Source organism: Hoplias malabaricus, chromosome 3 (assembly GCF_029633855.1).
Source record: "Hoplias malabaricus isolate fHopMal1 chromosome 3, fHopMal1.hap1, whole genome shotgun sequence".
NCBI lineage: Eukaryota > Metazoa > Chordata > Actinopteri > Characiformes > Erythrinidae > Hoplias > Hoplias malabaricus.
The window spans coordinates 58750572-58767892 of NC_089802.1; the positions used below are offsets into that span (position 1 = coordinate 58750572).

Sequence of the window (17321 nt, forward strand, 5' to 3'; positions counted from 1 at the left end):
AGTGGGTTGGTGAAAACCCTAGTTGTAGATTATGTATAGGGGTTGGCGCACTGAAGCATATTATATCAGCTTATAAGGTTAGTTTGTCGAAGGGGAGGTATACATGGAGACATAATCAGGTGCTAAGGGTTTTAGCATGTTTGTTGGACAGTAAATACATTTACCTCTAATGCAAATGTTAGAGGTAAATGCATTAATGAGTGGTTGTACTAATAAAGTAATCAGGCTTGTGCGTGAGGGTGAACGTATTTGAGAGAGTGCACAGGCTATAAATATTGGTAGATGTGGTGAAGCACAAGATTGGAAATTGCTGGTGGACGTAGGTAAAAACGTGCAGGTCCCAGAGTGCATTGCATTAACTACACTGAGGCCAGAAATGGTGCTGTACTCTGAAAGTAAACGGATAGTTTATTTCATAGAGTTAAGAAGTTCCATTTGAGGATGCAGTAGACAAAGCATTCGAAAGGAAGAAGCTGAAGTACGTGGCTGAGGTGAGGGAACGGCACATGTAAGACCGGTGGAGACAGGTGTTAGAGGATTTGTAGCCAAGTTGGCCACATGTCTGCTTGTGCAGTTCGGCGTCAGGAGCAGGAAACTAAGGGCAGCTGTGAAGGAATTATCAGAAACAGCTGAAAGGTCTAGTCAGTAGTTGTTGATGAGGAGAACACAGACTAGTTGGAGAAATGCACTGTAGAGGTGCTGTTGTGGTGGTTGGTGATGTAGCACGTAAAGATCACATGGAACTGGTGGCACTGAGCATGCATTAACGGTGTCAGCGGGGCTAGGTACAGCCTTAGTCACCAGGGAGGCCAGTGTGCATTTACGGTTGTTGATGGTAAAGTGTGAGGTAGGACTATAATGTTTGCTTGGAGGGGGGTGGGACTGGGACGCCAGACTTCACTGTTGAGCCTTCTGGAGGTGTCATGGGCTTAATTCAGTGAAACACTGATGAAGGGAGGTGTCTACCTGATGACCCCTGTGAAGAGCAAGTGATGCAGTGGGTGGTTTGGGTACTGTTAAGATGTTAAGGGTAGCTGGTCGCTGATCGGATCATAAACGGCCACAGTAATCTTAAGGTGCTGCTGTAGGATTGGAACAATAGAAATGATGTGGCTGCTGTTAACAAGAGAGTGGGGTGGGCCCTTTTTGAAGCTTGAATGGATTGGCATAGGATATTTTAAATCTTATCTTGGGTATGATTATAATAATTTTTATGGTCTAGACATGAAAACATGTTTTACCCACCTTACTGGCCCTCTTGCCATTGTATTGTTGTTTCAGAACTTATAGTATTTAGTGACCTCAATAAGTTCACTTGAATTTGTTTTTCCAAGTCAATCTAGCAATTTTAATGTTTTTTTGTGACATTGTGTTGCAGTTTGTAGTTGTAATTGCAGTTGATTGCAATTAAAATGTGTTGTTTGATATGAGGCATTATTCACACAGAAATATGTAGTACCTTTCTCATTTTGTATTGGGTTTTACTGTATTGTGTATTTTCCCAGTAGTGTCTATTGCACAGTGAACCTGTTTGAAGGTTAAAATCAGATTTTAACCATTTTTACCAGAACAGATTCCTTCCGAAAATCTCTGCCAGTTGTGTTTGGTTTGGACTGTTGTTCAAATCAGGTTCTTCTTTTCCTGTTTTCATTTTTTTCAGGCTTGCTCAGTCTTTCCCAAAGCCCATAGAGAGCAAGCCCTTGCTCAGTCAGAGAGAGACGCCCCCCTCCAGCACCATCCAGCAGCGTGGTGAGAGACGACCGCTTAGTGACACCTTCGACAGCTGGAACGACGCCCCCCACTATGACAACACAGGGTTCGTATCGGAGGAGACACCCCTTGAGACACCTGGCAGCAGTAGTGGAAACCCCATGCTGGGCACCAAGCCTCGCAGCTCCTCCACATCACATGGGCGACGACCTCTCATGAGACAGGAGCGCATAATGGGGGTCCCGTTAGAACTGGATCAGTCTCCGCACACTTTCCGCAACACCCCAGATACAGAAGTGCCTCCTCCCCCTCCCCCAAACCCTTGGCAAAACTGGACGAGGACTCCAAGCCCTTTTGAGGACCGTACAGCTTTCCCTTCCAAACTGGAACTCACCCCTGCAAACAGCCCCAACCCTGACCGCAAGGACTTTGAACAGGAGATGGGTGAACTACCTGGCACTTTCCCCTCTACAGGAGCCTGGGGCTTCCTGGACTCCAGAGACTCAGGGACAGGACAAGGTCAGCCTAACATCTTTTCACATGTTCAAGCTTGTAAAGAACCAAATAAGGGCACCACCATGGTATTAAGTAAGAGCTCAGAGAGACTTTCTCCAATGATGAAGGAGGTGAAGGCAAAATTCAAGAAATCTCAGAGTATAGATGAAATTGACATTGGATCCTACAAGGTGTACAGCATTCCTTTGGATAGCTACAGCTCTAGCATAGAGAATCAAGGCAGTGTGGACAGAGCAGATCTCCCAGGACCTCTGGAGCAGAGCATGTCCAGGAGCCACTCTGCCCCCATGCTGGATGATGAGCTCGATTGCTATGGCATGAATAAAAATTCTCAACAGCAGAAACCTGCTATTCCGAAGAAGGTTTACCAGTTTGACCAAAGCTTCAATCCTCAAGGGGCCATGGATGTTGTGAAACAAGAAAGGAGAGTCCCTCCACCTTTCCCCAACACACCAGAATATGTGAATCAACCAGGCAAGACACTGCCAAAGGAGCTTGTCAGCCCTCGAGGCTACCGTGGCTATCCACCAATGGAGCAAATGTTTTCATTTTCGCAGCCATCGGTTACTGATGACGTAGTCACTCCGCAGTTTTCTGCCCAGCCCCAGCGCTCTCGTCCTGGTTTCCTGCGAAGAGCAGACTCCTTGGTAAGCTCTACAGAGATGGCACTGTTCCGCAGGGTAGCGGAAGCTCAGGAGCACCAACTGGCAGAGCACTACAACAGGCCCCAACAGCTCAAAGGAATGCTGGAGCACCAGAACAGCCTGTCCACCATGGTGGACACACAGTTCCACAAAAGAAATGGTAGGTATGAAGACGAATACTCGTCTTATCAAGAACCTAAAAAGCCCATTATGGGATACCCCACTAAGAGTCTGACGCAACGTCGTCCTCTATCTGCTCGGAGCTACAGCACAGAGACATATGGGGCGTCCCAGGCTCGGCCAGTGTCTGCACGGCCCACCATGGCTGCCCTGCTGGAGAAAATGCCTTCAGATTATAATCTTAGTACATGCACTGAGAAGAGCCCAGACGCTGAGACAAATTTGAGACAGATACCCCAGAAACCAGAGGACATGACCTCCAAAATGCCAATAGACTGGAGACAACAGCTCCTTAGGCACATAGAGGCAAAGCGGCTAGATCGGGTGAGTATATCAATTATAATGAAAATTATTTTAATTGTATTATTAATTGTCTGTGTCAGTGTTACATGACAGAACACATGCTCCTGCTTAGGTCTTATATTTTTTTTGTTTATTTTTGCTAAGGACTCTGTGCTTAAGTAGTTATTATTTACATTGCTGTTTGTTATTATTATTAAGCCTTCTTTCTAGCCACAAACAGTAGAGGCTTATACTGCATGTTGCTTGATTTGGAAAAAAAATCATAAATAAAAAAAATGTAAATTTGTTTCATTAAATGCATCATAAATTCATGCTTAAAGAGCAGAGAAATGACCTGTGGGAGTGCTTATTATTATGCTGAACAAAGCAGCATTCCAAAGGGTATAAGAGTGCTTCTAGAGTGATCCTCCTTGATTTTACATAAGCTTTCAGCTTCAAAATCTTGGCAATCCCACATTATATGGATTAGCTGAGACAGAACTTGACCTGTATGTTGATCTCCCTATGATAAAAAATAGCTCAATATAAAGGCAACTTGAAATGAACTAAAACTGATAGGGTGACATATTAAAAGGATAATTTTGATTTGTTACACCCGACATCTTTGTGACTCATAAAGGCAGAGAACAAGAAGGCTTCGCTCATGAATTCTGCAGCTAAATGAAGTACATCAGAAGCAGAACTACATCCTGATTATTAATACTTGGTTGTTGATTACTAAATAGGTTTTCAATACTGCTAACTAATATATATGTAAATATGCTTAATTAGGTAGTGTATGTATTATTTTTATGACAAACCAAGTATATAAAATGCCTGTAAAATGCTGTTTGTCCAACCCTATGAAATTCAGTGACACAGTAAGTGCAATTCTTTTTTATTATATGACAATACCAATTCCATCGTGTCTTTTAAATTGAGGTTAACCTTATCAAAAGATTTACACTATGACATTTTAGAAGACTACAGAACTCTGCATACAACCCCACACAGAGTGTAACTGTGTGGCTAACAGATGAGATGTTACATTTCTGTGTACACTCAGTCTAAGAGTATACTTGTTGTCCAGTCGTCTTAGTCACGCACTGTGGATATTGTTAGTATTCTATAAATGTGAGCACTTTGTTTCACTGTGTTGGTGGTAAATATGTTGTTGTATTGTTGTTGTTATTGTTGTTGTTTTTGTTCTGTTGGTCAAGCTTCTTCACTCTATTGCAGCTGAGCAGTGTGTGTGGTGAAGCCCAGTGTACCCTCTCCCCAGCAGCAGCCTTTGACTTTGTGTGGCACACCCATTCACTCATGTCATGTGGTTGTTTCCCTCCAATCAGAGCGCTGTCCTTAAGCACAACACAGTAAACTTCGGCATGCTGTACTCTGGAGGCTATGCTGCACCGCATGCCAGCAGAAGCATGACAATAAACTTTTACAATAACACAAAGCATGAAAACCAAACAACTCAGTGGCTACCTCTACCAAATGTGAGTATATACAACAAAGTTCCGGTTCAGCATAGCATGAGGCAGTACAATTGTAAATTGTATGATGAATACATTCTTTTGGTGAATATTGCTATTATTATCTTTTTAAATTTAATTTATCACAAATATATTGGGCCAATTCAGCCCTGAAAACAAAACATTATAAAACAACATCACAAGACAATACAAAACAACCAGAGCAAAATTTTAGTCACCGCCCATTAATTCTGCTGTCATGTTTAGATGTTTATTGGAACAAGCCATTACAAAGGTAGTGACAGGCATTTCATTGTTTAACACAACTGATGAACACAAATCTAACACATCACATTGTGTGTTCCAGACAAAGCACTGTCTCTCAATGTTGTGTGATTATATTCAGATGTGTGTGTGTTTGCATGTTTGCAGTCTTTGTGTTTGCTCTGTGGGCTACAGTCCTTCTCTGTTGCCACTCTACAGTGCAAGACTCTCTTTGAGGGGATTACAAAGACATTTGCATATGACAGTTAGAAACTTACCTATGAACTCTATCATATACAATGCAAAAAATGTCTTTTGGTTTGCTGTGCAAATTGATGTCTAAATCTATTTATCAGGGCAGTAAGCATTCATTTGTTTAAACCCTACTTTGAAATAATCCAAATGAATAATACCTTGTGGTTTGATGTCTGGCAGTTTGTTTCCTTAATCAGTACCAACCATTTCACTACTTTTTACTGTTACTACTCAATAACTGATTGAGCTAATCAGCCATTTTTATTAAACCATTCAGTTAAATAAAATACTGCTAATTGGAGTTTGACAAATCTAAGAATGGACTAAATGAAACTTATTTCTAAGGCACCAGTAAAAATAAATTTTGCTTACAACAACGTATGAATTTTTCTCTGCTTATTTGTATTTATTCTTATGTGTCAGTGATTTCTTTCTGGCTTACTGGTAAGATAAATATTTTTAAACAAACCATTTAATTTCCCCAAGATTTTGCAGAACTATTTAATACTTTTATCATAAATTTAATAGGAAAAAAAATCTATTGTCAAAGCAACTGTATAATGTCAAAGCAAAAGTTTATAATGTATATTAAAAGTCTTCACACCCTTGTTACAATGGCAGGTTTTTGTCATGTAAAATAATGAGAACAAGATGAAGAATATAAAAAGGTTTGCCATGCGACCTATAATCTCTAAAGTTCATTTGAAAAAAACAAAACAAACTGAAATTATTTAGAAGGAAAAAAAAACACACTATAACATTGTTGCATAAATATGAACTCCGTTAGACTAATACTTTTTTTGAAGCACCTTTTGATTTTATGACAGTATTTGCTCTTTTTGGGTAGGACTTTTTCAGCATGACACATCCTGACATGCAAATCTTTCTCCACTCTTCCTGGTAAAAGTGTTCCAAATCTGTCAGATTGTGAAGGCACATCTTTTTGGGTTTTAATAGTCAGATTTAATATGGATTCAAAACTTTGATCATCTTCTGCTGAAGCCATTCTTTTGTTGATGCGGAGGTATGTTTTGATCAATTTTGAGCTGTAAGGTGAATTTCCTCATCATCTTCAGCTTTCTAGCAGAGGCCTGAAGGTTTTGTGCCAGAATTGACTGATAATTGAAATTGTTTTTAATTCCTTCCACCATCACTTCACTGCTGCCCTGCTATGCTTCACTGTGGTTATACTGTTCCTTTGGTGATTTTTTTCCCTTTGTTTTTTGTGCCAAACATACCTTTTGTAATTAATACCAAAATGTTCAACCTTGGCTTCATCACACCATAAAAATAAATCCACATGCTATTGGCAAACGTAATGTAGTTCTTTTCAAAATGTAGCCAGGCTTGGATGTATTAAGGCTTTTGTCTTGCCGTCCTATAAGCCAGCCTAGACATATAAAGAATACGGGAGAGTGTCTTCACATGTTGTACACAACTAGTACTTGCCAGATATTCTTCAGATTTTTAATGTTACAGTCAGCCTCTTAAAAGACTCCCAGACCAGTTTTCTTTTTGTATTTCCATCAGTTTTTAGGGATGTCTAGTACTTGCTATATTTTATTCACTAGGTGCTAACCATCTTGCTTGTGTTACATGGTATATCTAATACATTGAATCTTTCTATACAGTAAATTCACCAGTGTTAAATCAACACTATTAGTGTTAAATTAACACTGTTAGGGTAATAATTTAACACTATCAGTGTTAACACTAATAGTGTTGTTCTAACACTGGTGAATTTACTGTGTACCCTTATCCTGACTGATCCCCCCCCCCCACAGTTGCAGAGTGAAATTCACTTTTATAACACTGCCCTGAAATCAAGTCACACACCTCATTCATTCATTCATTCATTATCTGTAAGCGCTTATCCAGTTCAGGGTCGCGGTGGGTCCAGAGCCTACCTGGAATCATTGGGTGCAAGGCAGGAATACACCCAGGAGGGGTCGCCAGTCCTTCACAGGGCAACACACACATTCACTCATACACATGGACACTTTTGAGTCGCCCAGAGCGGGAATCGAACCCACAACATCCTGGCACGGTAACACAACAGGTAGTGACACTGTCACACAGCTCCAGGGTGCTGGGGTTGTGGGTTTGATCCCCACTCCGCATGACTGTAAGGGGTTTGTTCTCCCCGTGTCCATGTGGGTTTCCTCCGGGTGCACCGGTTTCCTCCCATGGTCCAAATCACATTTTGATTGGTGGATTGGCAATTCAAAAGTGTCAATAGGTGTGCGTGAACATGTGAGTGGCACCACCCCCCGCATTGAACCCAGTGATTCCAGCTCGACTCCGGATTCACAGAGACCCTGAACTGGATAAGTGGTTACAGACAATGAATGAATGAATAATAATAATAATAATAGCATTTCTATACCTTTTATACAGTGCTTTTCAAAATCCCAATGCACTTACAAAAATAGTACAAAGAACAACAATCTCCAAATCACAGCAATGTATAGAGCACTAAACAGAGCAGATATCTGTGGTGAGAGTAGGTAGGCAGCAGTGAACAGCATCAGACAAACAGGTTTAAAATAAGTTCCTTGTGTCAATAATTTTTTTTTGTTTTTTTTTTTCTTTTACATCACAAAACCCTTGGCATTTTAACTGGGGTGTGTAGAATAGCCACTGTATTTGATCATTTTTTCCCTGTACCTATGGTCAAGTTGTGTACAGTATGTTTTGTTCTGTCCTCTGTGAAGTGGATTTTTGTGCTGAGAAGCATGTTTTTGTTCAATCCTCTCTTTCCAGACACCTTCGCAACAGAGCAATATTTTAGATAATGGCCAAGAGGTGGTTTCTCCAAATACCCAGTGGGCCCCCTACTCCCTGGGACGAAGAGATGTACCTCCAGAGAACATGAATATCATCAAAAAGGTACAATTATCAATTTTGGGGTATACTGTAGATATTAAATGCTTTATTTCATGGGTAATTCCATAGAAAACAGCGTTATTAGTAGGAATCTAAACCCAGACATCGTGGAACAGGGTAGTCCATATTTGTGCTGTGTTCCTGTTGGACTGCAGTTTTGTGGCACGTGTGTTAGGAGCTGGACACACAAAATGATGGACTGAAGACCAGGACCAAATGTTCAATCTTAATAGTCCACGAAGTGATTCTCAGCAAATAAATGGTTGTTGTGTATTTTACTGTTAATGTCTAGTGCAACTAAAGTGTGTATGGGTTTTGCTTTTAAACTCTGTTTTATTTTTTGGTTAAATAAAAGGTAAGCACAATTTGAAGTGAACATTTGAACCTTAATTTTAATGCATACATGCTGTTCTTAAACCTCAACTGTCAGGACAGTTTAGCTGTAAGTTGTGAAAACTAGTGCAAGTCTGTCAGTTGCTGTGTGGTTGAGTGCAGTAACATGAAGAAAACTGGCAAAGTAAACATGGCCCATCCTAAAAATAACCCAGCCCTGCAGTTTCTCTTTATGAGCGCTGAGATGAGTCGCTGCGTTTGTTTTGATGTCATTACATTTTTATCATTTCTACTCGCAGAGTCTATCTTGGCGATACGCCTATTGCCTCTAAGTAATAAAGCTTCCTTGTTCCACTTTGAGTTTCCTGTTCTTCTCAGGCTGCTCTCTCCTGGACATGCAGCTCAATCCAGCCATGATTGCCATGTTAATGTTATGAAATGTCAGGGTTAATTACTAACTGCTGCTGTGATTCATTTTCACTGCACTGAGTTCTTCCTCTGTCTCCGTAGCAACCACAGTCTGTCTGTGTTTGTCTAAAGGCTGTCACACAGGACACAGGCATAACTGCAGGGCCAGCAAGGAGGCTAGGACTTACCCAGCAAATCCAATTACAATACAATGCACATTGTTGAATGCCACATTTGTTGGCACTTCACACATACTCTGCCCTTCATACATTTATTGGCACATATTCAAAAGTATAAAAGTAATTATTGTGCATACATTTATGGTTTTAATTGTTATATTCAACAAATCCATGTATAGGAAGCTGTTATAAATATTGAAATGTTATATGTGGTGTACAGAGCTCTGATTCATTCCATAATAAGAGTAAAAACTTGTGAATGATGTTTAAACAATCCAGAGTGCCTTGTTTGCAAAGTGGTGATCTAAGGTAGAAAGAATAGTTGACATGATGTTACTTTTAAAAAGTCTACATCATAGAAATCCTCATTTCCCTTGCTTTTTTCAATTAAGGAGTTTGTTGTAGTAAAGTTTGAAAAAGTATTGTTCTTTTCTCAGTCCCAGAATTCGTGGAAACACATTTTCAAATAATTGTACAGGGAAAGTCAAGAGTCGCAGGACACTCTTTTATTTCAGAAAGTGGAAATGACATATCTGAATACTGCAGAATGTAATGGGTAAGGGGGCCTATTTTTTAGGCTATGTCCAGAACATGGCCGCCATCTTGAAAGCCAACATTTTAAATCAAGGGCAGGTTTTTCCAATGGGAAGGTGGTCATGTAGCATATCAAAGAAGACCAGCATTGACTCCGAAATCGATTGTCACAATCAGATTTCCAATATCTCGACCAGACCCTAACAGCTCAGCACTTCCTGACATTGCTACAGGAAACAGTGTTCCCATCCATTCTGACCGAAGATTGCACTGAGTGTTTAGGTTCGGGGCGAGCCATTAATGAGCCTGTAACAAGCCTATAACGCACAGCAAAAGTTTTGAATTTCTGGGTTGAAAACTTTTGCACCACAAGAGATTTTGCAAATCATGGTTGAAGCTTCTTTTTAATTGCATCCTAACAGTTTGCTGTGTTTTTATATGCTAATTCTATGAAGGCTGCTGTCCAGCACCCTCATCAACAGCAGGGCATGATGGTGACCTCAGCCTCGGCCACTCCACCCCACCGAGCAGCCAGAGACCAGCAGTATGAGGGAGCCATTAACAAGGTGTCTATCCAGCAGTACCAGTCTCCTCTACCCATGCCCATCACGAGCACTAGTCCCAGGCCTCAAAGCGCCCGCTGCTTCATCCAAACTAAAGGCCAGAAGAGCATGGATGGTTTTCAGGAGCAGGTAAAGGGCCACCTGACTCAGTGCTTAATGTCTGTGCTGCAGTATTAAAGCTCCATTAGCAACAATACTTAAAGTATGTAAAATACAAAGTGGGAAACGTTAGTAAGTACTAGTACTAGTAAGGAGTTTTTTCCTTTGCAGTAGTATCAACCCCAACTCTGTTGGGAAGGATCTGTGAGGATTTGATTGCATTCAGCCATGAGAACTGAGGTCAGGAACTGATGTTAGATGATCAGTTCTGAATCACAAACACTGCTCCAGCTCATCTCAAAGATGTTGAATGGAGCTTTATCACTCCAGAGAACACAGTACCATTCCACCAGAGTCTGTTGCTTAGGGGTGTTTTATCCCTCTAGCCCACAACTGACATTGGGCATCTGACCTTAAGATCAGATGCAGCTGCTGCAGAACATTTCTTTAATTTTCTTTCAGAACCTATTTTCTTTAATGCTTTTCCATAGATTGCCTGTGTTTACAATGTGTGCACCTTAAAAGATGATACAAAGATATGTTTGCATTAAGGGACTTTATCCATTAGAATTACTCTACATGTCATACTTACAGTGCTCTTGTAGCTTTACATCCGCAATGACAGTGTAATATTTGGTTTGCAGTTCTGTGTTCGGATTGAGAAAAATCCTGGCCTTGGTTTCAGCATCTCAGGGGGAATCAGTGGGCAGGGAAACCCCTTCAAGCCCTCGGACATGGTAAGATATTTTCTCCCCTGGTTTCAGATAAATCACTAGATAAAGCTTAGAAATCATTCATTTGAGGAGATTTGTCTGCTGTATATTTCTCATACTTAATGTTAATTCAAAGAAAATTCATATTAGTACTAGGTTTTACCTTAGATTTTCCATGAAAACGTGCACTACTGCAGTAAACTTTGTCACACCAGCTGTCTGCATTACCTGTTAATCTTTTCATGGCCTGACATCCAGTATAAAGTATTTCTCTTTTGTAATGTTATTTTCTAAATTCTTTCCTAATATATGACATTAATAGACTTTTAATGCCTATTTTATATATTGCTGTGTGAAGTCTTTTCAAGTATTTTAGGCTTTGTAGACATGTTTAATGATATATATTGTATATCGTCACTGTCCAATGAAAAACATGTATCTCTAAATTAGCAATTTTACAGGAGAAGGAAAAAACTTAAGTGTAAAATTTTATTCCAAGTAATTTTGGAGCACCTCTCTTGGTCCAGTCATCATGATCAACACATCAACTTTCACACAATGTGAAGGAGAGCTGCTGTGTTCAAATGATGTAATGTAATGTAAAAAAATGTAATAAAAATGCCAAATATGGAGATGCATGTGTTTTCATTGGACAGCTACAATATGTTGTAAACACTGTACTTTAATAGTATTTACCAGTAGTTTTGCTTGAAATTTGTGAACACTTCAGAATTTTTAGATAGATTTTTGCATAAATATTATCTACAATATCACATGATTTTTCACACTATTCTAAAAAGTACATAAAGACAATCCTGTTTAATAAATAAGACAACGGTATTACACAATTTCTTGAGAAAATGATACAACATTTACATACATGTAAATGGCCAAAGTATGTGAACCTTTGCATTCAGGACCTCTCATGACCCTGTTATCTGAATCTAAATGTTTCTGGAAACTGTTGCTCACACCTGCACATGGGCTCTAAGGAATTTTAACTCATTCCTTTGTATAAAAGAGACTCAACTGTGGGGTGTATGTGGGTTTCCTGCATGCTTTAGTTTCTTTCACTATATTTTGCTTGTATTAAGCTCAGGATTTTGTCATTCCAAAAGATGAAGTTTATTCTTCTTTAACTATTTTTTTGTAAAGTAACCTGTGGTTTTGGGTTGTTATTGTGTTACATAAACAAGGTTCTCTTCAGATTCAGATGACAGATTGTTTTCCTGATATTTTCCTTTAACATTCATTAGTATAATTCAAAATTAATAATTAATGGCAAGCAGTCTTGGTCCAGATGCCGGCCCAAACTTGAAAATACCTCCATCACACTGCACTGTTCAGTGTTCTCCAGGGCACCCCCCCCTCCCATACAAAGTGGCAAATTTGTAATGAGCAAAACATAACAAATCAACAAATAACATTGGTCTTGAAACCAATGATTATGAATTTCCTCCATTTGCGTCTGTCTGACTGTGAGTTGGTGGAGTCCAAACCCTTTAGAGAAGGTTTTGGAACCTTTTCCAAAATTATGAGTATAGACAGTGCTTCTGAGGTCCTCATGCATTGTTTGTGCCAGGATACAAATATTTTTTTTTACAAATATGCGTTGTGAAGATTGTGAAGATCAGACATTGAAGGGACTCTTCCCTTTACATACAACTCAGCAGTTTGTCCTCCCTTTGATTGAAAAATTACTCTAAATTTACCTTCAAATTAGTTGCAAAGTATAGAGGTTCACATCATTTTGCCACCCATAATGTAGATGTACCATTAGATCATTTTCCCCAATTATTCAATGACAAAGTATAATATTGTTGTCTAGCTTAATTGCTTTTTTCCTTACGTACAGGGCCCATAGAACTTGTGAGAAAATCTGATGATGATTTGGGTTATATTTATGCAGAAATGTAATAAATAAATAAAGCGTTCACAAACGTTCAAGCATAACTCTACAACATATGAAATTTTAGTCCTAGTTGGTCTGTGTTGTGCTGAGCATTCTGGGACTCTTCTGAGCAGCTGGATCCATGTGGTGCCTGAAGAAATGACGTCATGTAAAGTTTGGTGGACTCACAGTATGTGGTATCAGTAATGTGGTTTAATGAAATGCATACTGTTGGGTGACACATCTGGTACATAAACGTATGCTTTATAATCTCTGCCTTCACATGTATACCATAGTAATTTAACACATAGTGTAACAGTACATTTTTATCCCATGTTTCTTCAAGTCTTGCAAATACCATTTATTATTTTGTCAAATTCTTTATACTCAAAAGCTTAACTAGTCTCATAACAACTATAATACTAGATATTTTATTTACAAAATAAATCCAGACTGAAAGGCAAAGATTCTAAACCATCACCACCATGTGATTCCTAACCTCATATCACTTTTGACTTATAGGGTATCTTTGTTACTAGGGTACAGCCTGATGGGCCTGCCTCCAATGATCTTCAACCTGGGGACAAAATTCTGAAGGTAACACTCTCCTACATCACCACACACCAAGTTTGCGACAGAGCATCCCTGCACTGTCAGAGGAGGGCTTTGCATGTGGCATTTTGTGTCTCGTGTGTGTGTGTGTGTGTGTGTGTGTGTGTGTGTGTGTGTGTGTGTGCGTTTGTGTGTGAGTGAGAGAGAACAAAGTGAGCATGGTCTTCTGTTTTGACATTTGTCAAACCTCAACATGCTTTACATTGTCAGTTTTCTAAGGGCGGCCTATGGCTGGTCCATCATTTCCTGCTGCAACGTGTTTACTTTTAATAGTTCTGTAACAATTTACAGAAGACCAGTGTTCATAAAGCTACATAACACCTGCAGTTTAAATTCCCCTGGACATATTTTGGTGGTTTTCTCATTAAAACTGATATATTCTCTGCTGGGGGAAAAATGCACTTTACACTTAAATTTCCACAGTTCCTAGATATTTATACCAAGAGTTTAAAATGAGCTCTACAATACAGTTTCAAAACACGAAAAGGCACAAGAGCATTATAGCTAAAAAGAATATGCCTTAATCTTCCTATTTATACAGAAAAGTTTCCATCTTTTCATTAAAATTATCTACCTACACTAGAGAATGGCAAAATGTCAACGAGTTGCCGCCATTTTCCCTGAATTTACAAGCCTTTACTGTCCAAATGCACCTTAATATTTAGACTAAACAAGGCTGTTATTATCTGATTTATCAACCTTCAGTTCCCCCATAAATGTCATTTTATGGGGCAGATCTTTGCCTCTTATTCACAATTCCTCACTTTAAATGGGTATTGTTCAGCTTCTTACTTGAATACTCTGTTCCACCGTAAATACATGGCTCTGAATCTAAAGATAGTGCTTAGATGTTGTTTTGTACAAAAAAGCACAAAACATACCTTTACACCTTTCAATCGTCACTATTCATTCCTCTTTAAAACACACCACCAACTATGGAGCTTACTCCTTTAATCTATACAGAGGTGTGTGTACTGTTTTTTTCTTTAATGTAAAAAATGGTCATGGAGATTATTTGTAGAAGGGCACTGAGGCTTTTTAGGTCTTGTCAAATCTAATGTAATCGAACTGGAATTGGACTGTTACGTGATTGAACAGAGGGAATAAGTTCAGGCTGAAACTCCAGTAGAGCACTGCTCTGGACTGGGTACTTCTCAGAGAGACACCAGTGCTTCAGCTTAGTTTGTTTCCTAAATGTATGATCACACACCCAGAACATTTTATGATTGAGTACAGTAAATATATTACAGACTGCTTCTTTAACTCTGCAGGAGTGTGTTCTCTGTAGAGGATGTACTTATTTTCATAAATATAAAATTTGACCAGGAGCTCCGATGTGTTTCTAAACAACTGACATCGACCTACACAAGTTATAAACAGTTATTCCAGTAAGCGTCAAAAAAGATTCACCTGTCAAAAGGCATTAATTTCTTTCAGGTGAAATGACAGACATTACAGGTTAGATTATGCAACAGTGGCAAGATGCTGATTATAGTGTAACCCTCCATCATCATATGTATAAAGATAGAGCATCATTTGCTACAGCACTTGCTTCTTGCACATATCTGTAAATAATGCTATATTTTGCACTTATGGTAAGATACTAAGTGTCTTTAATTGATTCTTTGGCTTTGTACCTGTTCACTGCTCAGTGACAGTAAAATTAAATCTAAATCTAAACCACATAACACAGACGTACTGGTTGAAGGTGAGTTTCATTTTACCACTCGGATTTAAACGGAGTCACATTATCAGTGTCCTGTCATTTGGAAAACTGCAGAAGTATAAAGTCGGTTGTGATAATGTGCTGCCATTGGGCCCAAAAAAAGAGAATCAGCTGACACAGGTGTTACATTAACTTGACATTAACATTGACAACAGCATTTAAGTCTGTTAAACAGAGGCGGTAAATTCAGGTCCAGAATGGAAAAATCATTCCCACAATAGTTTGAATCCTGGAGCGGCTTTTTACTTTTACTGACTCTTATGAATAAATATTTATAATTGTTACAGAGATTAATGTCAGATGTGTCATGCAGCCTTATGAACTCTGCCAAACAATTGTTACTGCATTTTTAAAATGATAATTTGATTTTTTTTTTTTCTGGTGCTTTAATGGCATGAAAAATAATTACAAAATCTGAATTAGGAAACACTTTATGGTCCTTGAAATCCTCTATCTCACCTTTCCTCCTATCTCTCTAACTTTGCTTCTGAAACAGATTGAATCTGGTCTTTTTTTTTTTTGTTTCCACCTTGTTCATATTAATAAAAATATTAATGAAATTTTATAGCATGTTAGTATTACTCAGGGACCACCTTAAACACTTTCATTTGGCCAGCTTATTCAAAAAGCCTTGAATATCATGCTGTTCAACCGCCCTAGGGCAGAGATAAAGTAACGAGGTGAATGGCGGAGCACAGAAAAATGAAATATTCACAGACTGCATACGTTGATATGCTCTGTGAATATTAGGCGCAGTTTTAATGTCCCATTCAAAGTATGTTTGTCATTTATCATTCTCTGACATAAAATGCTTGGCTTTGCCTCCCTACATCAGCAAGCCAGGGTTTGTCTGCCTCAATAACTGTAGGGACTGCAAGTCCCAGTGGTTATTGGGCTGTCTTTGATTTATCAGTGTCGCATTAAATGTGTGCCACTCAGAGCCTCACTCGTCCGCACCGTACGGTACCCTGCGGAAAGCAGGCTCCCCTCTCTACTCTCTCTCCACAGATCCACAGACTTAGCTGAGGAACAGAGTTCTCCAAAGACCAGCTTCTCTCCACCTTCTTTCTTTTTACAGCATGACCTCTTCTACCTGTGTGCACCTCTCTGGTCCTTTTCTTTCTTTCCCTGACAGTCTATGTCTCTTTATCCTCTCTGAGCTAGGCCTGTTCCCAGCCCTCCGTGCCGCTCCCTGTCCCAGCTTGCTTCCCTTTGTGCCCTCTGTTCATCCTCTGCTTCATTCTTGCATTGCAGGCCAATGGACATAGTTTTTTACACATCGAACACGAAACGGCAGTGTCTCTTCTGAAGAGTTTCCCGAAAGCTGTGGACTTGGTCGTTTTAAGGGAGAGCACAATGTAAATATTTTTATACCACTGTTTTCTGGCTCAAAACAAACAAACAAAAAAAACCCCCCAACAAAATAAGAACTTGTACATCATGTTTTTACCTAGGAACAATTTTGCCAATTGCTGGACCAATGGCAAAATACTAGTGCCAAATGTACAATAGAGAACCTATCTAATAATGTTATATATGGCTTATACGTACACATGTGCTGAAATCTTACACTGGTGTGGTTGGAATTCCTTTCTATCTCTCAGCCTGTGGCTGTAGGTGGGTGCGTTTTTTTTTCTGCTTATTTATACCGCCTATTATTTTGTACCTATTTTTCCAAGCAGCTTTTCATTTGGATCTTGGAGCATGAAAGCACATCCGCTTTTAAGGACATTTCTTCATCATGACACTGCCTCAACTCTGTAAATGCCTTGTGTAAATATATACATTTAATAGTAAAATGTAACTTGGCTGGAGAGGAGAATGTGAAAGAAAGTTTTCTGATACAAGTCCATTTTTTGTAACATTAAGAAAGATTTCTTATTTTACCACCTCATTTCAACAAATTGCTGAAGCGCTTTATGAAACAGCCCTCTGTTGCCACATTTGGCGTGGTGTTGGATTGTGTTGCTTTGGTAAGGGGTTTTGCACAAATCAAGCAGAAAGGAATCAGTGTTGGTCCTACTGAGTCTTTTCTACAGCGCCCTCTCTTG

General features: G+C 39.3%; 1 protein-coding gene across 12 annotated transcripts in view; it reads left to right on the plus strand.

Annotated features, from left to right (window-relative positions):
- lrrc7 (leucine rich repeat containing 7) overlaps nt 1-17298 on the plus strand; it is a 182785-nt gene extending 165487 nt beyond the window's left edge. For 7 of the 12 annotated variants that reach the window (XM_066665951.1, XM_066665946.1, XM_066665952.1 and 4 more), the window contains 8 exons: nt 1661-3374; nt 4682-4831; nt 8090-8215; nt 10122-10358; nt 10973-11065; nt 13455-13529; nt 16525-16628; nt 16953-17298. In XM_066665951.1, coding sequence (XP_066522048.1) covers nt 1661-3374; nt 4682-4831; nt 8090-8215; nt 10122-10358; nt 10973-11065; nt 13455-13529; nt 16525-16628; nt 16953-17034 — 2581 coding nt within the window. In that variant the 3' untranslated portion in view covers nt 17035-17298. Of the gene's footprint in view, nt 1-1660; nt 3375-4681; nt 4832-8089; nt 8216-10121; nt 10359-10972; nt 11066-13454; nt 13530-16278 lie in introns of all 12 variants that reach the window. The other 5 variants (XM_066665953.1, XM_066665959.1, XM_066665955.1 and 2 more) reach the window with 4 other exon arrangements.
- Nucleotides 17299-17321: the final 23 nt, after the last annotated feature.